The 23,390-nt window shown below is 46.1% G+C and overlaps 1 protein-coding gene and 1 long non-coding RNA gene across 8 annotated transcripts in view; one reads left to right on the top strand and one right to left on the bottom strand.

The window, feature by feature from the left end:
- The window catches only part of LOC309614468 (uncharacterized protein), a 123,213-nt gene extending 115,650 nt beyond the window's left edge, over positions 1 to 7,563 (bottom strand). Inside the window, exons 1-5 of one of the 7 annotated variants that reach the window (XR_014236184.1) lie at positions 6,333 to 6,459; positions 5,941 to 6,074; positions 4,867 to 4,931; positions 2,153 to 2,303; positions 836 to 1,506 (exon numbers count right to left, since the gene is read on the bottom strand). Coding sequence is in view for 1 of the 7 variants with exons in the window: in XM_082362865.1 (XP_082218991.1) it covers positions 3,221 to 3,258; positions 3,985 to 4,077; positions 4,867 to 4,931; positions 6,452 to 6,478; positions 7,303 to 7,373 (294 nt within the window). In the remaining 6 variants the exon portion in view is untranslated. Of the gene's footprint in view, positions 1,507 to 2,152; positions 2,304 to 3,033; positions 3,259 to 3,984; positions 4,078 to 4,866; positions 4,932 to 5,940; positions 6,075 to 6,332; positions 6,479 to 7,302 lie in introns of those variants that run through there. The other 6 variants (XR_014236185.1, XM_082362865.1, XR_014236186.1 and 3 more) reach the window with 6 other exon arrangements.
- A 922-nt stretch (positions 7,564 to 8,485) lies between these two features.
- Positions 8,486 to 9,301, top strand: LOC309614476. Its single transcript, XR_014236191.1, has 2 exons — positions 8,486 to 8,579; positions 9,074 to 9,301. It is a non-coding gene; the product is annotated as an uncharacterized lncRNA (long non-coding RNA).
- The last annotated feature ends 14,089 nt before the right edge of the window (positions 9,302 to 23,390 follow it).

The following is a 23,390-nucleotide window of genomic DNA, read 5'->3' as shown; positions in this document are numbered from 1 at the left end:
GCCCGCGAGCCACAACTACTGAGCCTGCGCTCTAGAGCCCGCGAGCCACAACTACTGAGCCTGCGCTCTAGAGCCCGCGAGCCACAACTACTGAGCCTGCGCTCTAGAGCCCGCGAGCCACAACTACTGAGCCTGCGCTCTAGAGCCCGCGAGCCACAACTACTGAGCCTGCGCTCTAGAGCCCGCGAGCCACAACTACTGAGCCTGCGCTCTAGAGCCCGCGAGCCACAACTACTGAGCCTGCGCTCTAGAGCCCGCGAGCCACAACTACTGAGCCTGCGCTCTAGAGCCCGCGAGCCACAACTACTGAGCCTGCGCTCTAGAGCCCGCGAGCCACAACTACTGAGCCTGCGCTCTAGAGCCCGCGAGCCACAACTACTGAGCCTGCGCTCTAGAGCCCGCGAGCCACAACTACTGAGCCTGCGCTCTAGAGCCCGCGAGCCACAACTACTGAGCCTGCGCTCTAGAGCCCGCGAGCCACAACTACTGAGCCTGCGCTCTAGAGCCCGCGAGCCACAACTACTGAGCCTGCGCTCTAGAGCCCGCGAGCCACAACTACTGAGCCTGCGCTCTAGAGCCCGCGAGCCACAACTACTGAGCCTGCGCTCTAGAGCCCGCGAGCCACAACTACTGAGCCTGCGCTCTAGAGCCCACGAGCCACAACTACTGAGCCTGTACTCTAGAGCCCGCAAGCCACAACTACTGAGCCTGTGCGCGCCTAGAGCCCGTGCTCCGCCACAAGAGAAGCGTCATGAGAAGCAACAGAGAGTGGTCCTCGCTCACCACAACTAGAGAAAGCCCATGCGCAGCAACAAAGACCCAATGCAGCCAAAAATAAAATAAAGAAAATAAGTCAATTAAAAATTAATAATAAACTAGACATTAGGATCCAGGATTAGCATTAGGGAACAGGCAGCAGGTCTCCTGGTCCACGATGCTGACCGGTCAGTGATGTCTGTAGTGTGGTTCCAAGTTCAGAATTTAAGTGGTGCCAAAGGACCAAGGTGAGTTAAGACTAAAGCAGCATTCTCCAAATGCCAGCTCCCTGAGCAGAATCACCTGGAGTCTTGGCTATAAAGCAGATGACTGGGCCTGGCCTTAGGTGTATTCAGTAGTTTTTGCAGTCAGGCTCACCAAACTCCAAGAATCGCACTTGAAAACAATGAATGGTTCAGGATTGGGGCTCCGAATGGAGAATTTCAGATAAAACTGCAATCATAAATGAGTCTCAATTCTGGTGAGAACTAAGAATGTGAAAACCTTTGTATCTGGACAGTTGCCACTTTGAAATCTGACGTCCTTGCTCCTTCTCTTACTTCCAGATCACAGAGCCCAGGAGAGATGAGGATGTTGCACAGGAGGTCAATCCACACGCTGACGACAGCCGTGAGGAAGGGAGGGAGAAGCCTCTTGTGCAGATGATCGGGAAGAACCCAGCGTCTTCCAGAATGAGCTCAAGAGAGTTTTCGTGTCACACTCCTGGGAGCGGGGCATGCTTCTAGGAGTCTGTGGCAGGACAATAAGAAATCAGGGTTCTGTCACGTTCCATCCCTTTGGAAGGCACCACCCCAATTTTCAGATCATTTCATTCAAATCTCCCCTGGGATGAACACTGGAGGTCCCATTTTTTACACACTTCTTTGCCCCAGTCTAGAAGCATTTGAAGGTGGCGTGTAGGGGGCTCAGAACAGGAGGGAATAACTTTAAAATATATAATTAGAGCCACACGGTCATGACTGATGACTTAACTTTCACTGGCTTATTTTGAAAATGTCACCTATAAAATTATTGTATTTTTATATTTTATATTTATAGATGTATTTTAAATAGTTTTGAAATAGTCTTCATTGTGAAACATCTTATTCCCACCAAGTTTTGTGATGAGTATTACAGCTGTTGTATATTTACACCTATATACAATTTTATTCACATTTTCAAGAGAGATTTTTGGTTTTATCTATTACATAATACACATTTTATCTATTACATAATATTTCCATTCTACTTATAGCTAGGTGGGTATTTCCTCCCAATTCTTGTAAGCATAAGTTTGTACATTGTTAGTTCTCATTACTGAATTGTGGGAATTCAGTCGTAAGTTTTTAACTTGTCTCAACAAGTTCGTATGTTATTTTAGATTATTAAAGAGTACCGTGCAATGCAGCTTTTGGGGAAATATAATAAAGATGAAAGTCTTCTCACAGTCATGATGTGTGTGGTCATTACCAGTGTGCTTCGCCTGTTTGCTGCCCGATGAGGTGTGGCTTAATGGCGTTGTGATTATCCAACCACATTTCTTAACTCTGAAAAATAATCCTGAATTATTTTTCATGGAGGAAAAACTGCAGAAGATGAGGCAGATCTTGCATCATTCAGGACTCCAATACTGAGAGACAAGTGTTGGGTAAAAGGAAACACGGCTTTACTGAGGAAGCCGGCAGCCCAGGGGGGAAGGTGGACTCATCCCAAAGAACCTACTCTCCCCTCCTGAGGTTTTGCTTGAGGACTATATAGGGAAAAGAGAAAGGGGCTGCATGTTGAAGACAGGGTTACAGGGTGCGTGATCAGCTCACGGACATTCTTCTGATTGGTCGGTGGTGAGGTAGCGGGGACTCAACATCATCAGCCTTCTGCTTCCAACGGGTCTGGGGTCTGCGTGCTTGTGGGCAGCATGCAGTTAACTTCTTCCACCTGCTGGGGGTTTCAGTCTCTGCAAAACAGCTCCAAGGACGTGCCTCATACTATTACCCCATAGCCCTTGAGGAGCAACTAAAGGCCCTGGACTTCGTTTAACGGCTAAAGTATGATGATTTTGTCTTTGCTGTTTTTTCGACCGCGCCACGCAGCTTGTGGGATCTTAGTTCCCTGACCAGGGATCAAACACAGGCCTCTAGCAGTGGACGCGCACAGTCCTAACCCCTGAAATGCCAGGGAATTCCTGACAGTCCACTTTAAAGAGAAAAAACCAGACCAAAAGGAACACACTTTTAAGGAAGCTTAACTTTCTCAGAAACGCAGAAATTTTGTTGTGCATTTATTTTCTTTCTTTTTTTCTTTTAATACATTTATTTATTTATTTATTTATTTATTTATTTTTCTCTGCGTTGGGTCTTCGCTGTTGCACGTGGGCTCTCTCTAGTTGCGGTGAGCGGGGGCTTCTCTTCGTTGTGGTGCGTCGGCTGCTCAATGCGGTGGCTTCTCTTGTTGCGGAGCATGGGCTCTAGGCACGTGGGTTCCAGTAGTTGTGGCTCGCGGGCTCTAGAGGATTTTTTATTGTTTACTTTTTGCAAGTATTCATCAAATGCGTATTACTTGAATGAATGACAAATCATTTCTTCCAGCAATCCTCAAACTGCTTAAAACTATGACAATATTTAGCGTTTCAAATTTCATATGACCTCACCCTCTCCGTGTTCTAGTTTCTAAAAGCATGTGGGATCTTCCCGGACCAGGGCTCGAACCCGTGTGCCTTGTGCTGGCAGGCGGATTCTTAACCGCTGCACCACCAGGGAAGTCCCTGTGCATTTATTTTCAAGAAAATAAGGCGGCCGGATGAATTCACAACTAGGGGCAGAAAGCTCTTCCTGTGAGATACAGAATCTCTGCTGTTTAGGCAGATTTAGAGAACAACTTTTCCAACCACTTATTAAGGAGACCAATACTCCACGAAAAATTATATCATTTTTACAGAGAGAAAACCAAACTCCAGCTTTGCATCAATATAATATTTGATACTTAAGAGAACCATAAGCTCTTTTTTGAAAATCTCTGCAATAAACATCAAAACTGAGCCACCTTCGGCTGAGACCAATACAATTCCCTTTCCACCAATCTCCTACAACTTTCTAGATTCATTCAGGTGGTGTCCTTCACTATCCTCTTTCTGGTGCTGGAACAATCGGTCATTTTACTTTAGGACCAAACTATTTTTGTTCCTGTTAATAAACAAAACTACATCTCATCATCTTGCATACAAAGTTGTACCTCTCGGTTGCTGGAACCAAGCAGGACCCTGCAGGGCCCTTCCGTGTCCCCTGCCTCTTGCTTGTAAAACAGCTGCAGTCTCCCAGGCCTCCCCTGAGTCACAAAACAACAGGTTCAAGCAGTTCACGATTAGGACAACAGCAGTCACAGACCCTTTAGGTCCTCCCCAAGGACATAAGTAACAGTGTCAGAGACACATTCCTAACTTGTTTGGCAGATACTAAAACCGCTACAAGAGGAGAGAGCTAACTGTATGATGACCAGACTGGAGCTATGACGTAAGCTGCTCCATCTTGAGCAGACCTGAACCGATGGCTTACACAATTCCAGGAACTGGCCTCAAGGAAATGGGAACAAACCAACACTGGACTTGAAGATTAACTGTGCCGGAAACAATCAACATGACACTGACCACACCACTGCATGACCAATGTCAAGATGATGGTCAGAGCTGACTGTGCTACTCTGCATGTAGCCCCCACCTGCACAGCCCAGAGACTTCCCGTCTTTTCCCTGCAAACCCCTTTTCCCTCTAACTGGCAACTGGGAGATGCTGTGGGGGACACTAGTCCACCAGCTTCCCAGGTTGCCAGCTTCCAGAATAAAGCATCGTTCTTCTTCCACCAACCCTTGTCTCTGGAACATTGACTTCTGAGCGATGAGCAGCTGCACCTGAGTTCTGTTCCAGCCGATAACATTACTATTGCTCAAGCCTCATTCATATTATATTCATAACAACTTTGAACCAAAGTTACTTCCATTGCACAAAGAAAACTAGGAGTGAATAACTGACAGCTGCCCATCACACACCAGCACTGTAGGCTAGCAGAGCTCATGAACACATGTAACACAGCAAGTCAATACGTAAACAGCAAAACTCACCGGAGACCGATTCATTTTCCGCTGCTCTTGAAACAACGTGCAGGACTGTGACAGTGGAGGCGGACCTGGAGAAGGAAAAAAACGCAGGCAGTGAAGCTACGACTGAAGCGGCTCGGGGTGCAGGAGCACCCGCCCCGCGCTCCACAAGAGACACCTGTGGGAGACCCGCCCTTTCACCTTCACAAGGGCCTGTTAGAATGAGGAGGGGGCAACCACCCTCAGGTCTGTAACTCCCACGTGACTGTGGTAACTGAGGGGATACTTTGTTTTCAGTAGTCAGTGTACACTGAATCCTACTAAAATAAACCTTCGTCGTGAAATATGAGATTAAAAAACGCTTAGAGTTTATCTTTTCTCATCAACTCTGCTAACAACTTCAGAGCAGAAAATCCACAGGATACCCAGGATAAAGGGATACACTCAGCTGCGTTTCACTCTTTCAATTATTTGGACAAACTTAAGTGCAACGCTCAAGAACATCTTTTCTTTAAACTGATTTGAAGTGGACAGAACACCTGCCCTAGGAGTTCTGAGTCCTGTTAGCGACCCCACGTGCACACCCGGTGAGGATCTGGGACAAGTCACCTCCCTTCTCAGGCCCAATCTCTTCCTTCCTCAACCGAGGCAGCAGGACAGAAGCCTTGAAGACTCATCCTGCACTAACTACACTGTGCGATTCCACGGGGCACAACCCAGGGGGGCAGCGAACACTTAGCTTAGACAACCAAAGTGCTGATGGGCCTTGAGAGACACGTGCGAGAGCCCGACACGGCGACAGCAGGAGGACGAGAATGAGAACGAGGAGGATCGGGGTTGCAGGGAGGGTTGGACGCGGCACGTCCCGGCCGAGCCTGTGGCCCCTGCTCCCCCAGGACACCCGGAACTCACAAGTCCCAGGGCAGCCCCATCCGGAGCAGCCGGCCCTGCCCTCCAGCTCGACCCCTCCACCTCCGGGAAGCGGTCAAACCCTCCCGGTCGCTCTCCCGCGGGGCCCGGGGCGGGCTCACCCGAGCCCAGCTCTCCAAGGGCCGCAGGGTCTACAACCGCCTGCAGGCCCGAAGACGCACCACCTACCCCGTCGGGACTCGCGGACCGGCCCTGGGCTCCCGAGGCTCCGGGCCGGGGGCTGCTCCTCCGGCGCGCTCCTCTCCCGGGGTCCCTCCTCTCCGCCTCACGAGGCCACTGGGCCCGAGGAGCCAGCTCTGGGCCTACGGGACAAGCTCCCTTCAGGCCCACGTCCCTACCGGGACCTCGCTCTACCGCGCGCCGCAGACGGTCGGGCACTGCGCCGCCGCCGCCGCCCGCCCGGCCCCTGCGGCCCAGCCCGCGGGCTCCGCGGCTCGCGCTCGGGGGTCCCCGTTCCAGCCTCCGCCCGGCCCACGCGAGCCCTCGCCCGCACAGCCCGCGCCCGCTGGCTGCCGGCCCGGCCGGACGGCGTCCAGCCGCGCACGCCCCGCAATCCTCACCTGCCAGCCGCCAGGACCTGAGAACGACGACCAGCGGGGACCTGGGCACGCACTAGAAGCGCGGGCGGCGCGGCAACGGTGGTGCGCGTGCGCCAACACGCACAAACGGCGAAGCGCACCTGCGCAGGGGGACGCCCGAAATCCGCCTGCCAAAGCCCGCCCGGAGAGCGGGACAAGCACCAGGACTCTATTTCCCAGAAGTCTCCGCGCCGTCAAGTTACGGAGCTTTTTCTTTTTTTTTTTAAATTTTTTAAAAACATTTTACTACAGAAAACAATAAAAACAAAATATAAACAAAAATAGCAGTATAATGAACTCTTCTGTATCCATCATCCAGGTTCAACTCATAATCTTTTTTTTAATTTCTGATATACATTTTAAAGTAATAACTAGAATTATGACTTAAAACATTATACCAGAACATATAAGGTTTTTAGAAATTTCATGTAATGTCTGAAACACAAAGACGCAGACGTAGAGAATGGACTTGAGGACACGGGGAGGCGGAAGGGTAAGCTGGGACGAAGCGAGAGAGTGGCATGGACATATATACACTACCAAATGTAAAATAGATAGCTAGTGGGAGGCAGCCGCATAGCACAGGGAGATCAGTTCAGTGCTTTCTGTCCACCCAGAGGGGTGGGATAGGGAGGGTGGGAGGCAGACGCAAGATGGAGGGGATATGGGGATATATGTATACATACAGCTGATTCACTTTGTTATACAGCAGAAACTAACACAACACTGTAAAGCAATTATACTCCAATAAAGATGTTAAAAACAAAAATACTGGGCCCGCGGCGGCCCGGACAAGGGGCCGGTGGCGGCGGCGCGGGCCTGCTCCCCACGCCGCCTGCGCGAGTCCACCGCAGGCCCGTTACTCCCCGCGCCACAACCCGTCAGGACGCGCCGCCCTCCGCTTGCGCTGAGGCCGCCGAGGGCAGCGGGAATCCGCTGAGCTGATACTTACTCAGAGGTCGGGTGCTCGGGGTCGTAGAAATCCCCCATCTTCGGAGGCGGCTGCGGCGGCAGCTGCTTCATCCGGAGCAGCTGGAGACGGCGACGCGAGGCCCCTCCCCGCGGCAGGGCGACGGGAGGGAGGGGAGGGGAGGACGCCGCTGGTCCGACGACGGCGACGGCGGCGGCGGCGGCGGCGGCAGGGGCGGCCCGCGTCGTTCGCTCGCTCGCTCGCTCCCTCCGGCGCCCGCCCGCCGCTCTCTCCCACACACGCTCACACGGGGAGCGACGCTTACCCCGCCCTCCCCTCTGCAGCGCAGGCCCGGCCCCTTAAAGAGACACGCACCCGCCGCTAGTCCGCCGCCAGTCGGCGCGCCGGCAGATGCCGGTTGTCCTCAGGCCCGAGCGGGAGGGGCGGGAGGAGCGGGAGGGGCGGGAGGAGCGGGAGGGGCTGTGCGCAGCCCGCGGACTCGGCCCGACTTCGCCAGCGACTTCCTGGAACAATAAGCCCCAGGCCTGAGCGCCGTTGGCCCGGCCCCAGGCCGAGAGCCGCTGTGCCGCGAACCCTCCCTCGGGCCCGCTGTGGCGGCGGGGCGCTGAGGCGTGACCCGGCGCGCCCCGGGGTTGTTTGCCGGCGACGACGGGGAAACAGCCCGAGCCCGCCGGGACACTAGCCTGCCTGCTCCGCCGCTCTCGAAGACCTGCCCTCCCGGAGCGCCGGAGTCCGCAGTGGCGCCGAGGGCCCCTGCCCCGGGCCTGCGGGCTCTGAGCCCAGTGAAGCCATTTTACAGAGAAGCAAATCAATGCTGGGAAGGACCAACACCTTTACCCAAGATCCACTGCAAGAGGCAGACCTGGACTCAACTGCGTGGCCACCTGTCACCCAAGTCCAAGCATTAGCATCACACCACGCTGCTTATGGAAGAAGTATGAGACACAGTTCCAACCCCTCCAGTAGCTAACAGGTCTCTGGGAGACAGGATCAGCATGAACAGATTCAGAGGAGGAACAGAGATAATGTGTGCTGAAACTTGATTCTATGGGATTTTCATCAGAACTCAGAGGTTGGCACTTACTGCACGGACCTACTGTATGAAGCAGGTGGATTGGCCAGCACAAGGGGTTGCTGTGGTGCATCGCCCAAATTCCCCTTCTGGACCCAAGCCACGCGGCATGTGTGACACTAGTTCCCCGACCAGGGATTGAACCTGCGCCCCCTGCATTGGAAACTTGGAGTCTTAGCCACTGGACCGCGAGGGAAGTCCCTGTCTCATATTTTAGATCTCACATGTAAGTGATGTCGTATGATATGTGTCTTTCTCTTTCTGACTTACTTCACATAGTATGATAATCTCTAGGTCCATCCATGTTTCTGCAAATGGCATTATTTCATCCTTTTTTATGGCTGATACTCTTGCCATTTTTGTTCTGCTCTCCAAGAGCTAGGCATTCTTGGGCAATAGTCAGGGGATAGACGAGGCAAAATTATTGAATAAAAATTGTCAATACTCCCACTGCCTCTATCACTTATCCAAATTCAAAACTTGGGGCAGAATGCCCTGGTCTTAATTTAACTTTACTCTTAACAGAAATGAGCCCAAGACAGGGAGAGACAGGAAGCCCTCTCCAAGAGTAAAGAAGGGTAATGACTTTTTCTTATAAAGGGACAGAGGGCTATTGGTGATCCAGGCCTAGACTTGGGCCAACCAATGTTAGAAAATTTATGGCCAATGAAGAACTGGAAACATGTATCAAAGCCCTAAAAAGGCCTTCTCATGCCCCAGGGGAATCAGATCCTAGATTGAAGACCACACATCTTGGTCATAGTGGAGCTGGTGAAGAGATAGTGCCTCTTCACTCTACCAGATCCAGAAGGAATTGGAGGTAAATCCCTCGGCCAGAAAGGGGAGGGACTATGACTTTTTAATGAATAATTAATAATAATAATAATACCTTTTCTTCTTAATTTATTCATAGGTTTTCATGAATAAACTATATACTATTACTTTTTATTACTTATGCCTAGTGCTCACACACACTGGTTTTCATGTTTACTTGACATTAAAGTTGACAAGAGAGAACTTTTAATTCTTTTAATAGTTAGCCAAAATTTGATTTTCTCTTCAGAACTTTTTTGTTTGAAGATCTGTAATCATTTTGTGACTTTGTTTAAGTTCCTATATTGAGATCACCCCAGAACACTTTTTAAAGGATCAATCTACCTAAACTGTTACACTTGGGAAATGGCTCAAGAGATGCTAATTTTTTTTTTTTTTTTTTTTAGAGAAGACACTTTTTTTTTTTTTTAATTTATTTATTTATGGCTGTGTTGGGTCTTCATTTCTGTGCGAGGGCTCTCTCTAGTTGTGGCAAGCGGGGGCCACTCTTCATCGCGGTGCGCTGGCCTCTCACTGTCGCGGCCTCTCTTGTTGCAGAGCACAGGCTCCAGACGCGCAGGCTCAGTAGTTGTGGCTCACGGGCCCAGTTGCTCTGTGGCATGTGGGATCTTCCCAGACCAGGGCTCGAACCTGTGTCCCCTGCATTGGCAGGCAGATTCTCAACCACTGCGCCACCAGGGAAGCCCAAGAGATGCTAATTTATCAACATAATGAAATACCATGCAGTCAACAGAAACGGCAATGTTGAAGGCAAACGATGTGGTTGTGTACAATAGCATTTTAAAAAGTTTTATTGGAGTATAGTAGATTTATAATGTTGAATTAGTTTTAGGTGTACCACATGGTGATTCAGTTATACATATACATATATTCATTCTTTTTCAGATTTTTTTCCCATATAAGTTATTACAGAATACTGAGTATAGTTCCCTGTGCTATACAGTAAGTCCTTTTTAGTTATCTATTTTATATATAGTAGTGTGTGTATGTTAATCTCAAGCTTATAAAGCATCTTAAATGCAGAAACTAGAACACTGATATCAGTGAGTCAGGTTATGTTGGTTCAGAGCTGAATTGGAGAAATTTAACATATTAAGTGGGAGATATATGAGGAATTTTTTCCCTTAAATCGTTTTTTCTTTTTTTTTATTATTTCTGAGATATACATTTTAAAGTAATAACTAGGATTATGACTTATAACATTATACCAGAACATATAAGATTTTTAGAAATTTCATGTAATGTCTGAAACATAAAGACGCAGACGTAGAGAATGCACTTGAGGACACGGGGAGGGGGAAGGGGAAGCTGGGACGAAGCGAGAGAGGGGCATGGACACATATACACTACCAAATGTAAAATAGATAGCTAGTGGGAAGCAGCCGCATAGCACAGGGAGATCAGCTCGGTGCTTTCTGTCCACCCAGAGGTGTGGGATAGGGAGGGTGGGAGGGAGACGCAAGATGGAGGGGATATGGGGATATATGTATACATACAGCTGATTCACTTTGTTATACAGCAGAAACTAACACACCACTGTAAAGCAATTATACTCCAATAAAGATGTTAAAAAAAAATTGAATGAGAAAACACATGACCAACACTTAGCCCAGTGACTCACGATTTAAGCTCTCCAAAAAGGTGAGGTTATCTGATACTGTCTTCATCACCATCACCATCACCACCATCATCATCATTTTTGATAACTTCCTTTGGGCCAAGTAGTGATTTGGGGTCCAAGCAGCGGAAGCCAGAGTTGCAAGATCCTGTGACACAAAGCAGGACAATGTTCGTGGGAAAACCCACCTGCGGCCACTTTTCCGGGTAAAGTTAATGAACTTGTTTGATCATCAGGGACCTGGAGTGGCTTCAAGAAGCAATCGGGGGACTTCCCAGGTGACGCAGTGGTTAAGAATCCGCCTGCCAATGCAGGGGACACGGGTTCGAGCCCTGGTCTGGGAAGATCCCACATGCTGCGGAGCAACTAAGCCCGTGCGTCACAACTTCTGAGCCCACACTCTAGAGACCACGAGCCACAACTACTGAGCCTGCGAGCCGCAACTACTGAAGCCCGCACGCCTAGAGCCCATGCTCCGCAACAAGAGAAGCCACCGCAATGAGAAGCCCGCGCACCACAACAAAGAGTAGCCCCCGCTTGCCACAACTAGAGAAAGACTGCGTGCAGCAACGAAGACCCAACGCAGCCAAAAATTAATTAATTAATTAATTAAAAAAGAAACAATTGGCCGGGAATCTGACGCAAGCAGTGTTAATAGTACAGCAGAACCTGTATCAACACTGGCATCTGAGTAGGACCTGGGCGGGTGCTTTCCAGCAAGGAAATGGTAGGTTCTCTCACCTCTGCTCAGGGGGTCAACTTGTTCAGTCCCATGGGAGGTATTCTGTAACTAAGTCACACAGGAGCATCCTGAGGAGGGGATGCCCAGGTTCCTGTTTGGAGGGGCAGGAATCTTCTAGGTCAAGATAATCTCTGCCTTGTCCATTATGTCAGTGTCCCTTGCATGACACCCACCGGAAAAATTCCTTTTGTAGTTTAAAACCAGAAAAGATCTTTAATAACAAATGGACCAGCATTCTTCTCTATTAAACAGTGTAACTTAGTAAGCCCTGTTTCCTTCAATGCCCAGACCAACGGGAATCCCAGAGCCAAAGGTAAAACTTAATCACAGTAACTTAGTCCTAGAAAGAGCATATTTGTTCCTTTTTATGGTTTTGATTTATTTTTCTTTTCCCATCATCTTATTGCATGCGTCTTTCATTCTAAGTGGTCTTAGTATCTCTTTGGGAATCACCAAGTCTGGTCCATGAAAGCCTCGCAATAAATGGGTTTTGGAGCCAGTTAGTGAAAATTACAAGAAAGAGAGAGTAGTCAAGTCATGCCTTGAAAAACAGTTTTAGGAGCCTTTCCCAAAGGGAAATGGGGAAGGGAAGGAAAAAAACAATGCTCAGAGCATAATGGCTAGAGGCGCAGAGATGAAGCCCATGTGGGTGTGGAAGATTCAAGAGGAGAACCAACATCAATAAGAGGCGATATATGAGAAAAAAGGAGGGACGAGGGTAGGGAGGGGACACAAAACTTGAGATGCATTTGTGTAATCCTAAGAAATAACTGAACATTTGTGAGCTCTGAGGGAAATGGGAGCGATTTCCCGGAGATAGGAAAATAATTATAAATACGTATAATATTTTGATGTAAAAAAATGTATTTTCATACGAAGCATATTTTAGATTTATAATCTGAAAAATATTCTGCCGAGCCTGAGGTTTAGATAAAGCCTCGTAAAAACAGATGACGGGCTTGCCCAAGGTCACTGTCCTTGAACTTGGAGAGGTGATGCTTGAATTTGACTTTTGATAAAGAATTTTGAGAACTTTGATGCAGAGCCTTGGGGCTGAGAGCAGGGATCTGCAGCCTGCATCCTCTATTGCTGTATCTGACAGTAAATTTAAACCAAAAACGGCAGGACCGGGGAACGTATGGCTTATCTGGCCTCCTGAATTCCAAATGAAATGCAAGGGGAGCTAAATTTCAATAAGAGAATAGAGGCCATCCCCAGGGAACCAAATTAGGCCTTCCTTAATGAATGGTGTATCGTGAAGAATCAAGAATCAGTCAGCCACCGAGATACAAACATGAAGATCACCATGACCTAGGAGTAGGTGAGGAAGGGAAGGAACCTCTGGCTTTGTAACAATTTTAGCTTCAGCTAAAGGAAGGAATTGACAAATATCTCTTCGTCAATCATCTGTCCCCCAGACTTCCTCTCACTCCTGGATACATGTCCACCACCATCCCTTCCTTCTACCAGACAGCGTTCCATGGTGTGGATAACAAATCCTGGATCTCCCGGTGAGATGTTCATAGTCACCTCCGGGAGCTGAGTGCACGCCTTCTGCACGGGGGGCCCTGACACCCGCTTCCCGGTGCTGGATGCACCCCAACCTCCCCGCCCCTCCACCCAACATCACTTACCAGCTCCTGGGATTTCCAACCACCTAATTTCCAGCTAATATTCAGAGGTTTTTCTGCAAAGACGTATGTAAGTTTATAAACAGGACAATCAAGGTGGCGAAGAAGGCCCCATTAGCCGACCGAAGTCGTGGGCATAATCCTAAGCGGAAGTTTGGCGTCTGTACAGCCCCACGATTCCAGCCTGCACGACCCAGCTGCCAGCCAGACACTGAAAGAGGACTCTTCGGGTGCTTTCCTTGTTGTAGGCAACGTGAGTGTTACTGTGGATTGAATTGCATCCCCCATTAACATACGTCCAAGTCCTAAGTCCTAGTCCCTGTGAATGTGACCTTATTTGGAAATAAGAGTCTTTGCAGATGTAATTAAGTTAAGTATCTTGAGATGAGATCATCCTGGATTGTGGGTGGGTCCAATATCCGAAGACTGGTGTCCTTAGAAGAGAAAGAAGGGGTAGGTTTGAGACACAGAGAGATGCAGGGAAGATGGGGGCAGAGATTGGAGTGATGCAGCCACAAGCCAAGGAATACCAGGGGCCTCCAGAAGCTGGGAGAGGCAGGGAAGGATTTTCCCCTAAACCTTCCTGGGGAAGGTGGTCCTGCTGACAGCTTGACTTCCAACTTGTGGCCTCCAGAACTGTGAGAGAATAAATGTCTGTTGCTTTAAGCCACCAGCTTCTGGTAATTTGCTAGGGCAGCCCTAGGGCACTAATACGTGTGCCATCCAAACCTGCTGTGGCAAAAAAAAAAAAAGAGGGCTCAAATAAGATTGGCTTCCACTGGGCATCTTCTGAACCTCCTGCTGGAGTGAAGTTGTCAGAGAGCCACAGCTCTTAAGGAAGAGACATGCTTGTCATCTCAGGAAGTGCCAGCTCATTACCAAAGAGCCCCAAATAACGGGAGAAACCACAGGTAAGGTCAGCAGCCCGATTCACAAGTCATATTAGCGAAACGGGGGAAGAGAAAGGAAGGCGAGGAAGGGGAAACCCTGGGAGAGCATGAGGGTGTGGGACATTCAAGGAAAGAAGAGTCATGCATTCAAAAAGCATTTCTCAGCACCTGTTCTTGCCTAACAGCCTTCAGAACTTTCAGGTAGAAAAATCACAGGAAAAAGTCTTTCTCTACAAGAACTCGAAACCTAGTTTAAAAAATATGAATACATTAACTTGATTAATGGTTGTTTAAAGCTAGAAAAGATATTAGAAATCAGCCCATCATGGTCCAGATTTCTTCATTCATCAAAGTGTTTATTACCTGCCTGTTCTTTGCCATTCTCTGTGCTTGGCATTTGAGATACAGCACGAGCAACGAAGTCTCCACCCTCAAAGAATTTGTATTCTAGAGGAGAAGGTAGATGATACACAAACAAGAAAAAATATGGCCAAGAGCAATAATGACAACAAACCTAGACCAAACAATAGGAAGTGATGAGGGTAGTTCAGGACGGCTGGTCAGCAAAAGCTTCTCTGAGGAGGTCATGTTTGTGCTGGGTCTTTTTTTTTTTAATTTTTATTTTATATTGGAGTGTAGTTGATTAACAACTGTAGGTCCTTGTTGATTATCTATTTTATATTTACTAGTGTGTATCTGTTAATCCCAAACTCCTAATTTATCCCTCCCCTCCACCTTTCCCCTTTGGTAACCTTAAGTTTGTTTTCTATGTCTATGAGTCTCTTTCTGTTTTGTAAATAAGTTCACTTGTATCATTTTTTTAGATTCCACATATAAGTGATATCATATGATATACGTCTTTCTCTTTTTTTTTTAAGTTTTTTCTTTGACATGGACCATTTTTTTTTTAAGTCTTTATTGAATTTGTTACAGTATTGCTTCTGTTTTATGTTTTGGTTTTTTGGCCCCTGAGGCATGTGGGATCTTAGCTCCCTGACCAGGGATTGAACCCACACCCCCTGCACTGGAAGGTGAAGGCTTAACCACTGGACCATGAGGGAAGTCCCTGGATCATATTTTAGATCTCACATGTAAGTGATGTCATATGATATTTGTCTTTCTCTTTCTGACTTACTTCACTTAATATGATAATCTCTAGGTCCATCCATGTTGCTGCAAATGACATTATTTCATTCATTTTTGTGGCTGAGTAATATTCCATTGTATGTATGTACCACAGCTTATTTATCCACTCATCTGTTGATGGATATTTAGGTTGTTTCCATGTCTTGGCTATTGTAAATAGTGCTGCAGTGAAAATTGGGGTGCATGTATCTTTTCGAATTATGGTTTTCTCCAGGTATATGCCCAGGAGTGGGATTGCTGGATCATATGGTAGCTCTATTTTTAGTTTTTTAAGGATCCCCCATACTGTTCTCCATAATGGTTGTACCAATTTACATTCCCACCAACAGTGTAGGAGGGTTCCCTTTTCTCCACACCCTCTCCAGCAGTTATTGTTTGTAGATTTTTTGATGATGGCTGTTCTGACCAGTGTGAGGTGATACCTCATTGTAGTTTTGATTTGCATTTCTCTAATGATTAGTGATGTTGAGCATCTTTCCATGTACCTTTTGGCCATCTGTATGTCTTCTTTGGAGAAATGTCTATTTAGATCTTCTGCCCATTTTTTGATTGGGTTGTTTGGGTTTTTTTGACATAGAGCTGCATGAGCTGTTTGTATATTTTGGAGATTAATCCCTTGTCGTTTACAAAGTTTGCAAATATTTTCTCCCATTCTGTGGGTTGTCTTTTTGTTTTGTTTATGGTTTCCTTTGCTGTGCAAAAGCTTTTACGTTAGGTCCCATTTCTTTATTTTTCTTTTTTTCATTCCTCTAGAAGGTAGATCCAAAAAGATATTGCTGTGATTTATGTCAAAGGGTGTTCTGCCTATGTTTTCCTCTAAGAGTTTTATAGTATCCAGTCTTATATTTCGGTCTTTAATCCATTTTGAGTTTATTTTTGTGTATGGTGTTAGAGAATGTTCTGGTTTCATTCTTTTACATGTAATTATACAGTTTTCCCATGTACTGGGTCTTGAATGACTGCTCAGAAGGCCTGAGTTGCCCAAACCCTGCACGTTCCAAAGAAAGGACTGGTCCTGACCAGCTCCAGGGAGATAACCTTTAAGGTCGTGAAATATCTTACCTGATAAGAGTATCTTTGTATTACATGGGGACCATGGGCCACACCAGATAGTTTATGCCAACAGTGTGAATCATGGTTGGGGTCTTGGGCCCTGCTGTATCAGTTTGACCTCTGGAAGGGCTGGAGACTGAGTAACTAAAGTCAGCCACATGGACAGTCCGTGCTTATGTGACTGACCCCCAGTAACAAACCCGGAAGCCAAGGCCTGAGTGAGCTTCCCTGGATGACAATATGTCATAGGTGTCATTACACATCATTACCAGGAGAATTAAGAGCTGTCTGTACCATTCCACTGGGAAAAGACAATTGGAAGCTTGCTCCTGGTCTCTCCTGGACTCTGTCCTGTGATTCTTTTACCTTTGCTGATTTTAATCGGTATCTTCTCGCTGTAATAAACCATAACTGTGAGCATAACTGCAGAATTGAAGGGGAAGGCCCTGTCGAGACAACCCTCAGTGTTAGACTCCGGTCATTTTACACATTCTTTCATATTTTTCTTGTTCCCAGTTGAATCCACCTGTGGAAAAGATCACCATTTTCCCCACACCCCATGCTTTCTTTCTTCATCTCAATTTCGGTCACCTCCACACTCTTCTTACCACTAGATTTAGCACTACAGAATTACAAGAATATTATTATGAAATACTAGGGCGAAATGCAATAAGGTGTTCAAATCATTGGTCAAACATGCCCTGCTGGTCAGAAAACAAAGATGGCACTGCCCAGAATGATTGGGCAGGGCCCCTGGCATGCAGTAGGTCATTTGATTGGGTGACAGATGGACGTTTGGACTCACTGTAGGGGAAGGACGTGTGTTAGGGCTACCCCTGAGTCATGTCCGAAAGTGGGGGGCCCCAGGAGTCAGACTTACGGCAGTAATGGAAGGAGTAGGAGGTAGAGACTGGTTAACAAACAGAAGATGACAACATGTGTGTCAGCCACCCCGACTGCTTCCCCACATGGGTCCCGCTGGGTCACCAGCTTTATCTGCTTGGATGTTCCTGGCCACAGATGCTCACAGCCACAGGTTTGCCACAGCCTTTCCTGGTCCAGACTGGCCCCTCGGAGCTCTCCTGCCCCCGTGGGCCACCAGTCAGGAGTCCTGGCTCACCCTACCCAGGCTGGCCCTCTTGGCCAAGCCCCGAGATCAGGCAGGATTCCACACTGTGGACTGACTCCTGCTGCAGGGTTCCGATGAGTTGGCCGGAGATCAAAAGCAGAGACTGACTCTTCCTCTCCCGCCAGCTCTGGCTGACTTGGGTCTGCAAGTCACGGGACTTGACACGGGAGCAAGTTAGCCTTGTTTGCCTCCTCAAGCTGCTGCTGACCAAAACTGGCCGGATTCCACTGGACCCGAAGTCTCCTGGATTCACCCTGAGCACTGCCGGCTCTAGGGCACCAAGCTCAACTTCCGGGAGATATTTCTTTCCAGCCATGACAGTCATGCTCATCACCATCTCCTACCTTCAGCGAGCCCGAATGAGTTTCTGGGGTGTGGCCATTCATCCAGCAAACGTGTTCTCAGAGCCTCCTGGAGCGAGGGGGCTCCTCTACTGGGCACCATGAGGGGTTAGGAACCCAAGAATGAGCACGGCAGAGGGTATGACCCAATCTCAAACTCCAAGGAGCATAGAATTTGGGGATTTTGAATATGAATGTAATTCATTCAATTACCCATTAAACTATTCATTGAGTGCTGGGCACGCTATCCATCGCCGAGTCTACGGTGCACTTTTCCCGCCATCACTGAACTTGCACAGAACTAATAGGTGAAGTAAAAATAGTAATAACTACAACAACAGCAGCAAAGCTTACATCTGCCGAGCTGGGTGTTACACAACATTTATCCCACCACACCCTCACCCAGACAGGTGGTATCATTACTGCCGATTCCCCAATAAAGACACCAAAGCACGGAGAATTTAAGTATCTGTGACTCCCAGAAGTGTTTGTAAAGTCGGCCGGTGATTCATTTTTCCTTTTTTTAAATATATATTTATTTCTTTGGTTGCACTGGCTCTTAGTTGCAGCATATGGGCTCCTTAGTTGCAGCATGCATGTCGGAACTAGTTCCCTGACCAGGGATCGAACCCAGGCCCCCTGCATTGGGAGCGTGGAGTCTTAACCACTGCACCACCACGGAAGTCCCTCAGTGATTCATTTTTCTAACATTTGGAAACATTTGGGGACATTATGACTTCTGATTACCCTCTTTCTTGGATGTTCCGTGGCTGGATTTGACATTTCCTCGGATGAAAGTTCATAAGACATTAGAAGTTAAAACATAGAATATTGGATCATTGTCAGCTATTTCCTCTTGGGCCACTAATAATAAATGAACAATTTTTTAAAATTAAAAGTCTTGCCAAGGTCACACCCCTCATAAGTGGCAGAGCCAAGCAGTGGACCCCAAGCCCTGGCCCCCAGTCTTCTCCACAGCCCATCCTCTTGACCATGACATTTGCTGAATTAATCACATAGAGTCCATTCGCCACTGCCAGAAGCCTGAGCTCACTCCAATTAGCAAGCACAGATTTAAAGGTGCTGAGTTCATCCTCCACCTGGCTCTGAGATGATGCTGTAATGCAGTCCGATCATGTTTTTGAATGATTAACTAATGCCTCCTTTTTTCTTTATTCTTATTGGGGTGAAACCCACACAACACAAAATGAACTTTTTTTTTTTTTTGAAATGTACAATCCCATGGCATTTGGTACATTCATAACGTTGTACAACCCTCACCTCTAATTTCAAATCATAACTGGCCTTTTCTCATGCCTGGTATCTCCTTTGACCTTGCTTTGTGGTGCCTCAAGGAAAGAATGCAAAGCAGAAATCCAGAAAGAAAATGAGCCATTGCTGTGGTCTGGATGTTTCTCTCCCCCCGAAATTCATATGTTGAAACCCTAACCCTCAAGGCAATGGTATTAGGAGGTGAGGCCTTTGGGGGTGATTAGGTCATGAAGGGGGAGCCCTCACGAATGGGATTAGTGTTCTTATATAAGGGGTCCCACAGAGATCCCCTGCCCCTTCCACCATGTGAGGACTCATTGAGAAGGCTCCAGCTATGAACCAGGAAACGGGTCCTCACCAGAAAACAACCATGCTGGCCTTGATCTTTGACTTCCAGCCTCCAGAACTGTAAGAAATAAAAGTCTGATGTTATAAGCCACCCACACTGTGGTATCTTGCTATAACAACCTGAACAGACTAAGACAGTCATTTCTTGGCTTTTGGTTTCAAAAACCTGGACCCCAGAGCCCTAGAAAGTTCTCTCATATATAGATAGAGATTGGGGGAATAGGATGAATAGGATTTAAAAAAGCATCCTGATCCACCAGAGGGCAGACAGCAGAAGCAAGAAGAACTACAATCCTGCAGCCTGTGGAACAAAAACCCCATTCACAGAAAGATAGACAAGATGAAAAGGCAGAGGGCTATGTACCAGATGAAGGAACAAGATAAAACCCCAGAAAAACAACTAAATGAAGTGGAGATAGGCAACCTTCAACAAAAAGAATTCAGAATAATGATGGTGAAGATGATCCAGGACCTCAGAAAAAGAATGGAGGCAAAGATTGAGAAGATGCAAGAAATGTTTAACAAAGACCTAGAAGAATTAAAGAACAAACAAACAGAGATGAACAATACAATAATAGAAATGAAAACTACACTAGAAAGAATCAATAGCAGAATAACTGAGGCAGAAGAACGGATAAGTGACCTGGCAGACAGAAAGATGGAATTCACTGCTGCGGAACAGAATAAAGAAAAAGGAATGAAAAGAAATGAAGACAGCCTAAGAGACCTCTGGGACGACATTAAACACAACAACATTCACATTATAGGGGTCCCAGAAGGAGAAGAGAGAGAGAAAGGACCAGAGAAAATATTTGAAGAGATTATAGTCAAAAACTTCCCTAACATGGGAAAGGAAATAGCCACCCAAGTCCAGGAAGCGCAGAGAGTCCCATACAGGATAAACCCAAGGAGAAACACGCCGAGACACATAGTAATCAAATTGGCAAAAATTAAAGACAAAGAAAAATTATTGAAAGCAGCAAGGGGAAAACGACAAATAACATACAAGGGAACTCCCATAAGGTTAACAGCTGATTTCTCAGCAGAAACTCTACAAGCCAGAAGGGAGTGGCATGATATACTTAAAGGGATGAAAGGGAAGAACCTACAACCAAGATTACTCTACCCGGCAAGGATCTCATTCAGATTCGATGGAGAAATCAAAAGCTTTACAGACAAGCAAAAGCTAAGAGAATTCACCACCACCAAACCAGCTCTACAACAAATGCTAAAGGAACTTCTCTAAGTGGGAAACACAAGAGAAGAAAAGGACCTACAAAAACAAACCCAAAACAATTAAGAAAATGGTCATAGGAACATACATATCAATAATTACCTTAGACGTGAATGGATTAAATGCTCCAACCAAAAGACACAGGCTTGCTGAATGGATACAAAAACAAGACCCATGTATATGCTGTCTACAAGAGACCCACTTCAGACCTAGGGACACATACAGACCGAAAGTGAGGGGATGGAAGGAGATATTCCATGCAAATGGAAATCAAAAGAACGCTGGAGTAGCAATACTCATATCAGATAAAATAGACTTTAAAATAAAGAATGTTGGGCTTCCCTGGTGGCGCAGTGGTTGAGAATCCACCGCCAATGCAGGGGACATGGGTTCGAGCCCGGGTCTGGGAAGATCCCACATGCCGCGGAGCAACTGGGCCCGTGAGCCACAACTACTGAGCCTGCGCGTCTGGAGCCTGTGCTCCGCAGCAAGAGAGGCCACGATAGTGAGAGGCCCGCGCACCGCGATGAAGAGTGGCCCCCGCTCGCCACAACTAGAGAAAGCCCTCGCACAGAAACAAAGACCCAACACAGCCAAAAATAAATAATTATTTTTAAAAAAATAATAATAAAAAAAAAATAAAGAATGTTACAAGAGACAAGGAAGGACACTACATAATGATCAAGGGATCAATCCAAGAAGAAGATATAACAATTATAAATATATATGCACTCAACATAGGAGCACCTCAATACATAAGGCAACTGCTAACAGCTATAAAAGAGGAAATCGACAGTAACACAATCATAGTGGGGGACTTTAACACCTCACTTACACCAATGGACAGATCATCCAAAATGAAAATAAATAAGGAAACAGCTTTAAATGATACAATAGACCAGATAGATTTAATTGATATTTATAGGACATTCCATCCAAAAACAGCAGATTACACTTTCTTCTCAAGTGCGCATGGAACATTCTCCAGGATAGATCACATCTTGGGTCACAAATCAAGCCTCAGTAAATTTAAGAAAATTGAAATCATATCAAGCATCTTTTCTGACCACAACAGTATGAGATTAGAAATGAATTACAGGGGAAAAAAACGTAAAAAACACAAACACATGGAGGCTAAACAATACGTTACTAAATAACCAAGAGATCACTGAAGAAATCAAAGAGGAAATCAAAAAATACCTACAGACAAATGACAATGAGAACATGACGATCCAAAACCTATGGGATGCAGCAAAAGCAGTTCTAAGAGGGAAGTTTATAGCTATACAAGCCTACCTCAAGAAACAAGAAGAATCTCAAATAAACAATCTAACCTTACACCTGAAGGAACTAGAGAAAGAAGAACAAACAAAACCCAAAGTTAGCAGAAGGAAAGAAATCATAAAGATCATAGCAGAAATAAATGAAATAGAAACAAAGAAAACAATAGCAAAGATCAATAAAACTAAAAGCTGGTTCTTTGAGAAGATAAACAAAATTGATAAGCCATTAGCCAGACTCATCAAGAAAAAGAGGGAGAGGACTCAAATCAATAAAATTAGAAATGAAAAAGGGGAAGTTACAACAGACACCGCAGAAATACAAAGCATCCTAAGAGACTACTACAAGCAACTGTATGCCAATAAAATGGACAACCTGGAAGAAATGGACAAATTCTTAGAAAGGTATAACCTTCCAAGACTGAACCAGGAAGAAATAGAAAATATGAACAGACCAATCACAAGTAATGAAATTGAAACTGTGATGAAACATCTTCCAACAAACAAAAGTCCAGGACCAGATGGCTTCACAGGTGAATTCTATCAAACATTTAGAGAAGAACTAACACCCATCCTTCTCACACTCTTCCAAAAAATTGAAGAGGAAGGAGAACTCCCAAACTCGTTCTATGAGGCCACCATCACCCTGATACCAAAACCAGATAAAGATACTGCAAAAAAAGAAAATTACAGACCAATATCACTGATGAATATAGATGCAAAAATCCTCAACAAAATTCTAGCAAACAGAATCCACCAACAACACATTAAAAGGATCATACACCATGATTAAGTGGGATTTATCCCAGGGATGCAAGGATTCTTCAATACATGCAAATCAATCAATGTGATACACCATATTAACAAACTGAAGAATAAAAACCATATGATCATCTCAATAGATGCAGAAAAAGCTTTTGACAAAACCCAACACCCATTTATGATAAAAACTCTCCAGAAAGTGGGCATAGAGGGAACCTACCTCAACATAATAAAGGCCATATACGACAAAACCACAGCAAACATCATTCTCAATGGTGAAAAACTGAAAGCATTTCCTCTAAGATCAGGAACAAGACAAGGATGTCCACTCTCACCACTATTATTCAACATAGTTTTGGAAGTCCTAGCCATGGCAATCAGAGAAGAAAAATAAATAAAAGGAATACAGATTGGAAAAGAAGAAGTAAAACTGTCACTGTTTGCAGATGACATGATACTATACATAGAGAATCCTAAAGATGCCACCAGAAAACTACTAGAGCTAATCATGAATTTGGTAAAGTTGCAGGATACAAAATTAATGCACAGAAATCTCTTGCATTCCTATACACTAATGATGAAAAATCTGAAAGAGAAATTCAGGAAACACTCCCATTTACCATTGCAACAAAAAGAATAAAATACCTAGGAATAACCCTACCTAAGGAGACAAAAGACCTGTATGCAGAAAACTGTAAGACACTGATGAAAGAAATTAAAGATGATACCAACAGATGGAGAGATATACCATGTTCTT

The sequence above is a fragment of the Balaenoptera borealis genome (genome assembly GCF_965194805.1).
Source record: "Balaenoptera borealis genome assembly, chromosome: 16".
Lineage (NCBI taxonomy): Eukaryota > Metazoa > Chordata > Mammalia > Artiodactyla > Balaenopteridae > Balaenoptera > Balaenoptera borealis.
Note: the sequence above shows the minus strand (reverse complement) of the source record. Positions and strands in the feature narration are given on the sequence as shown.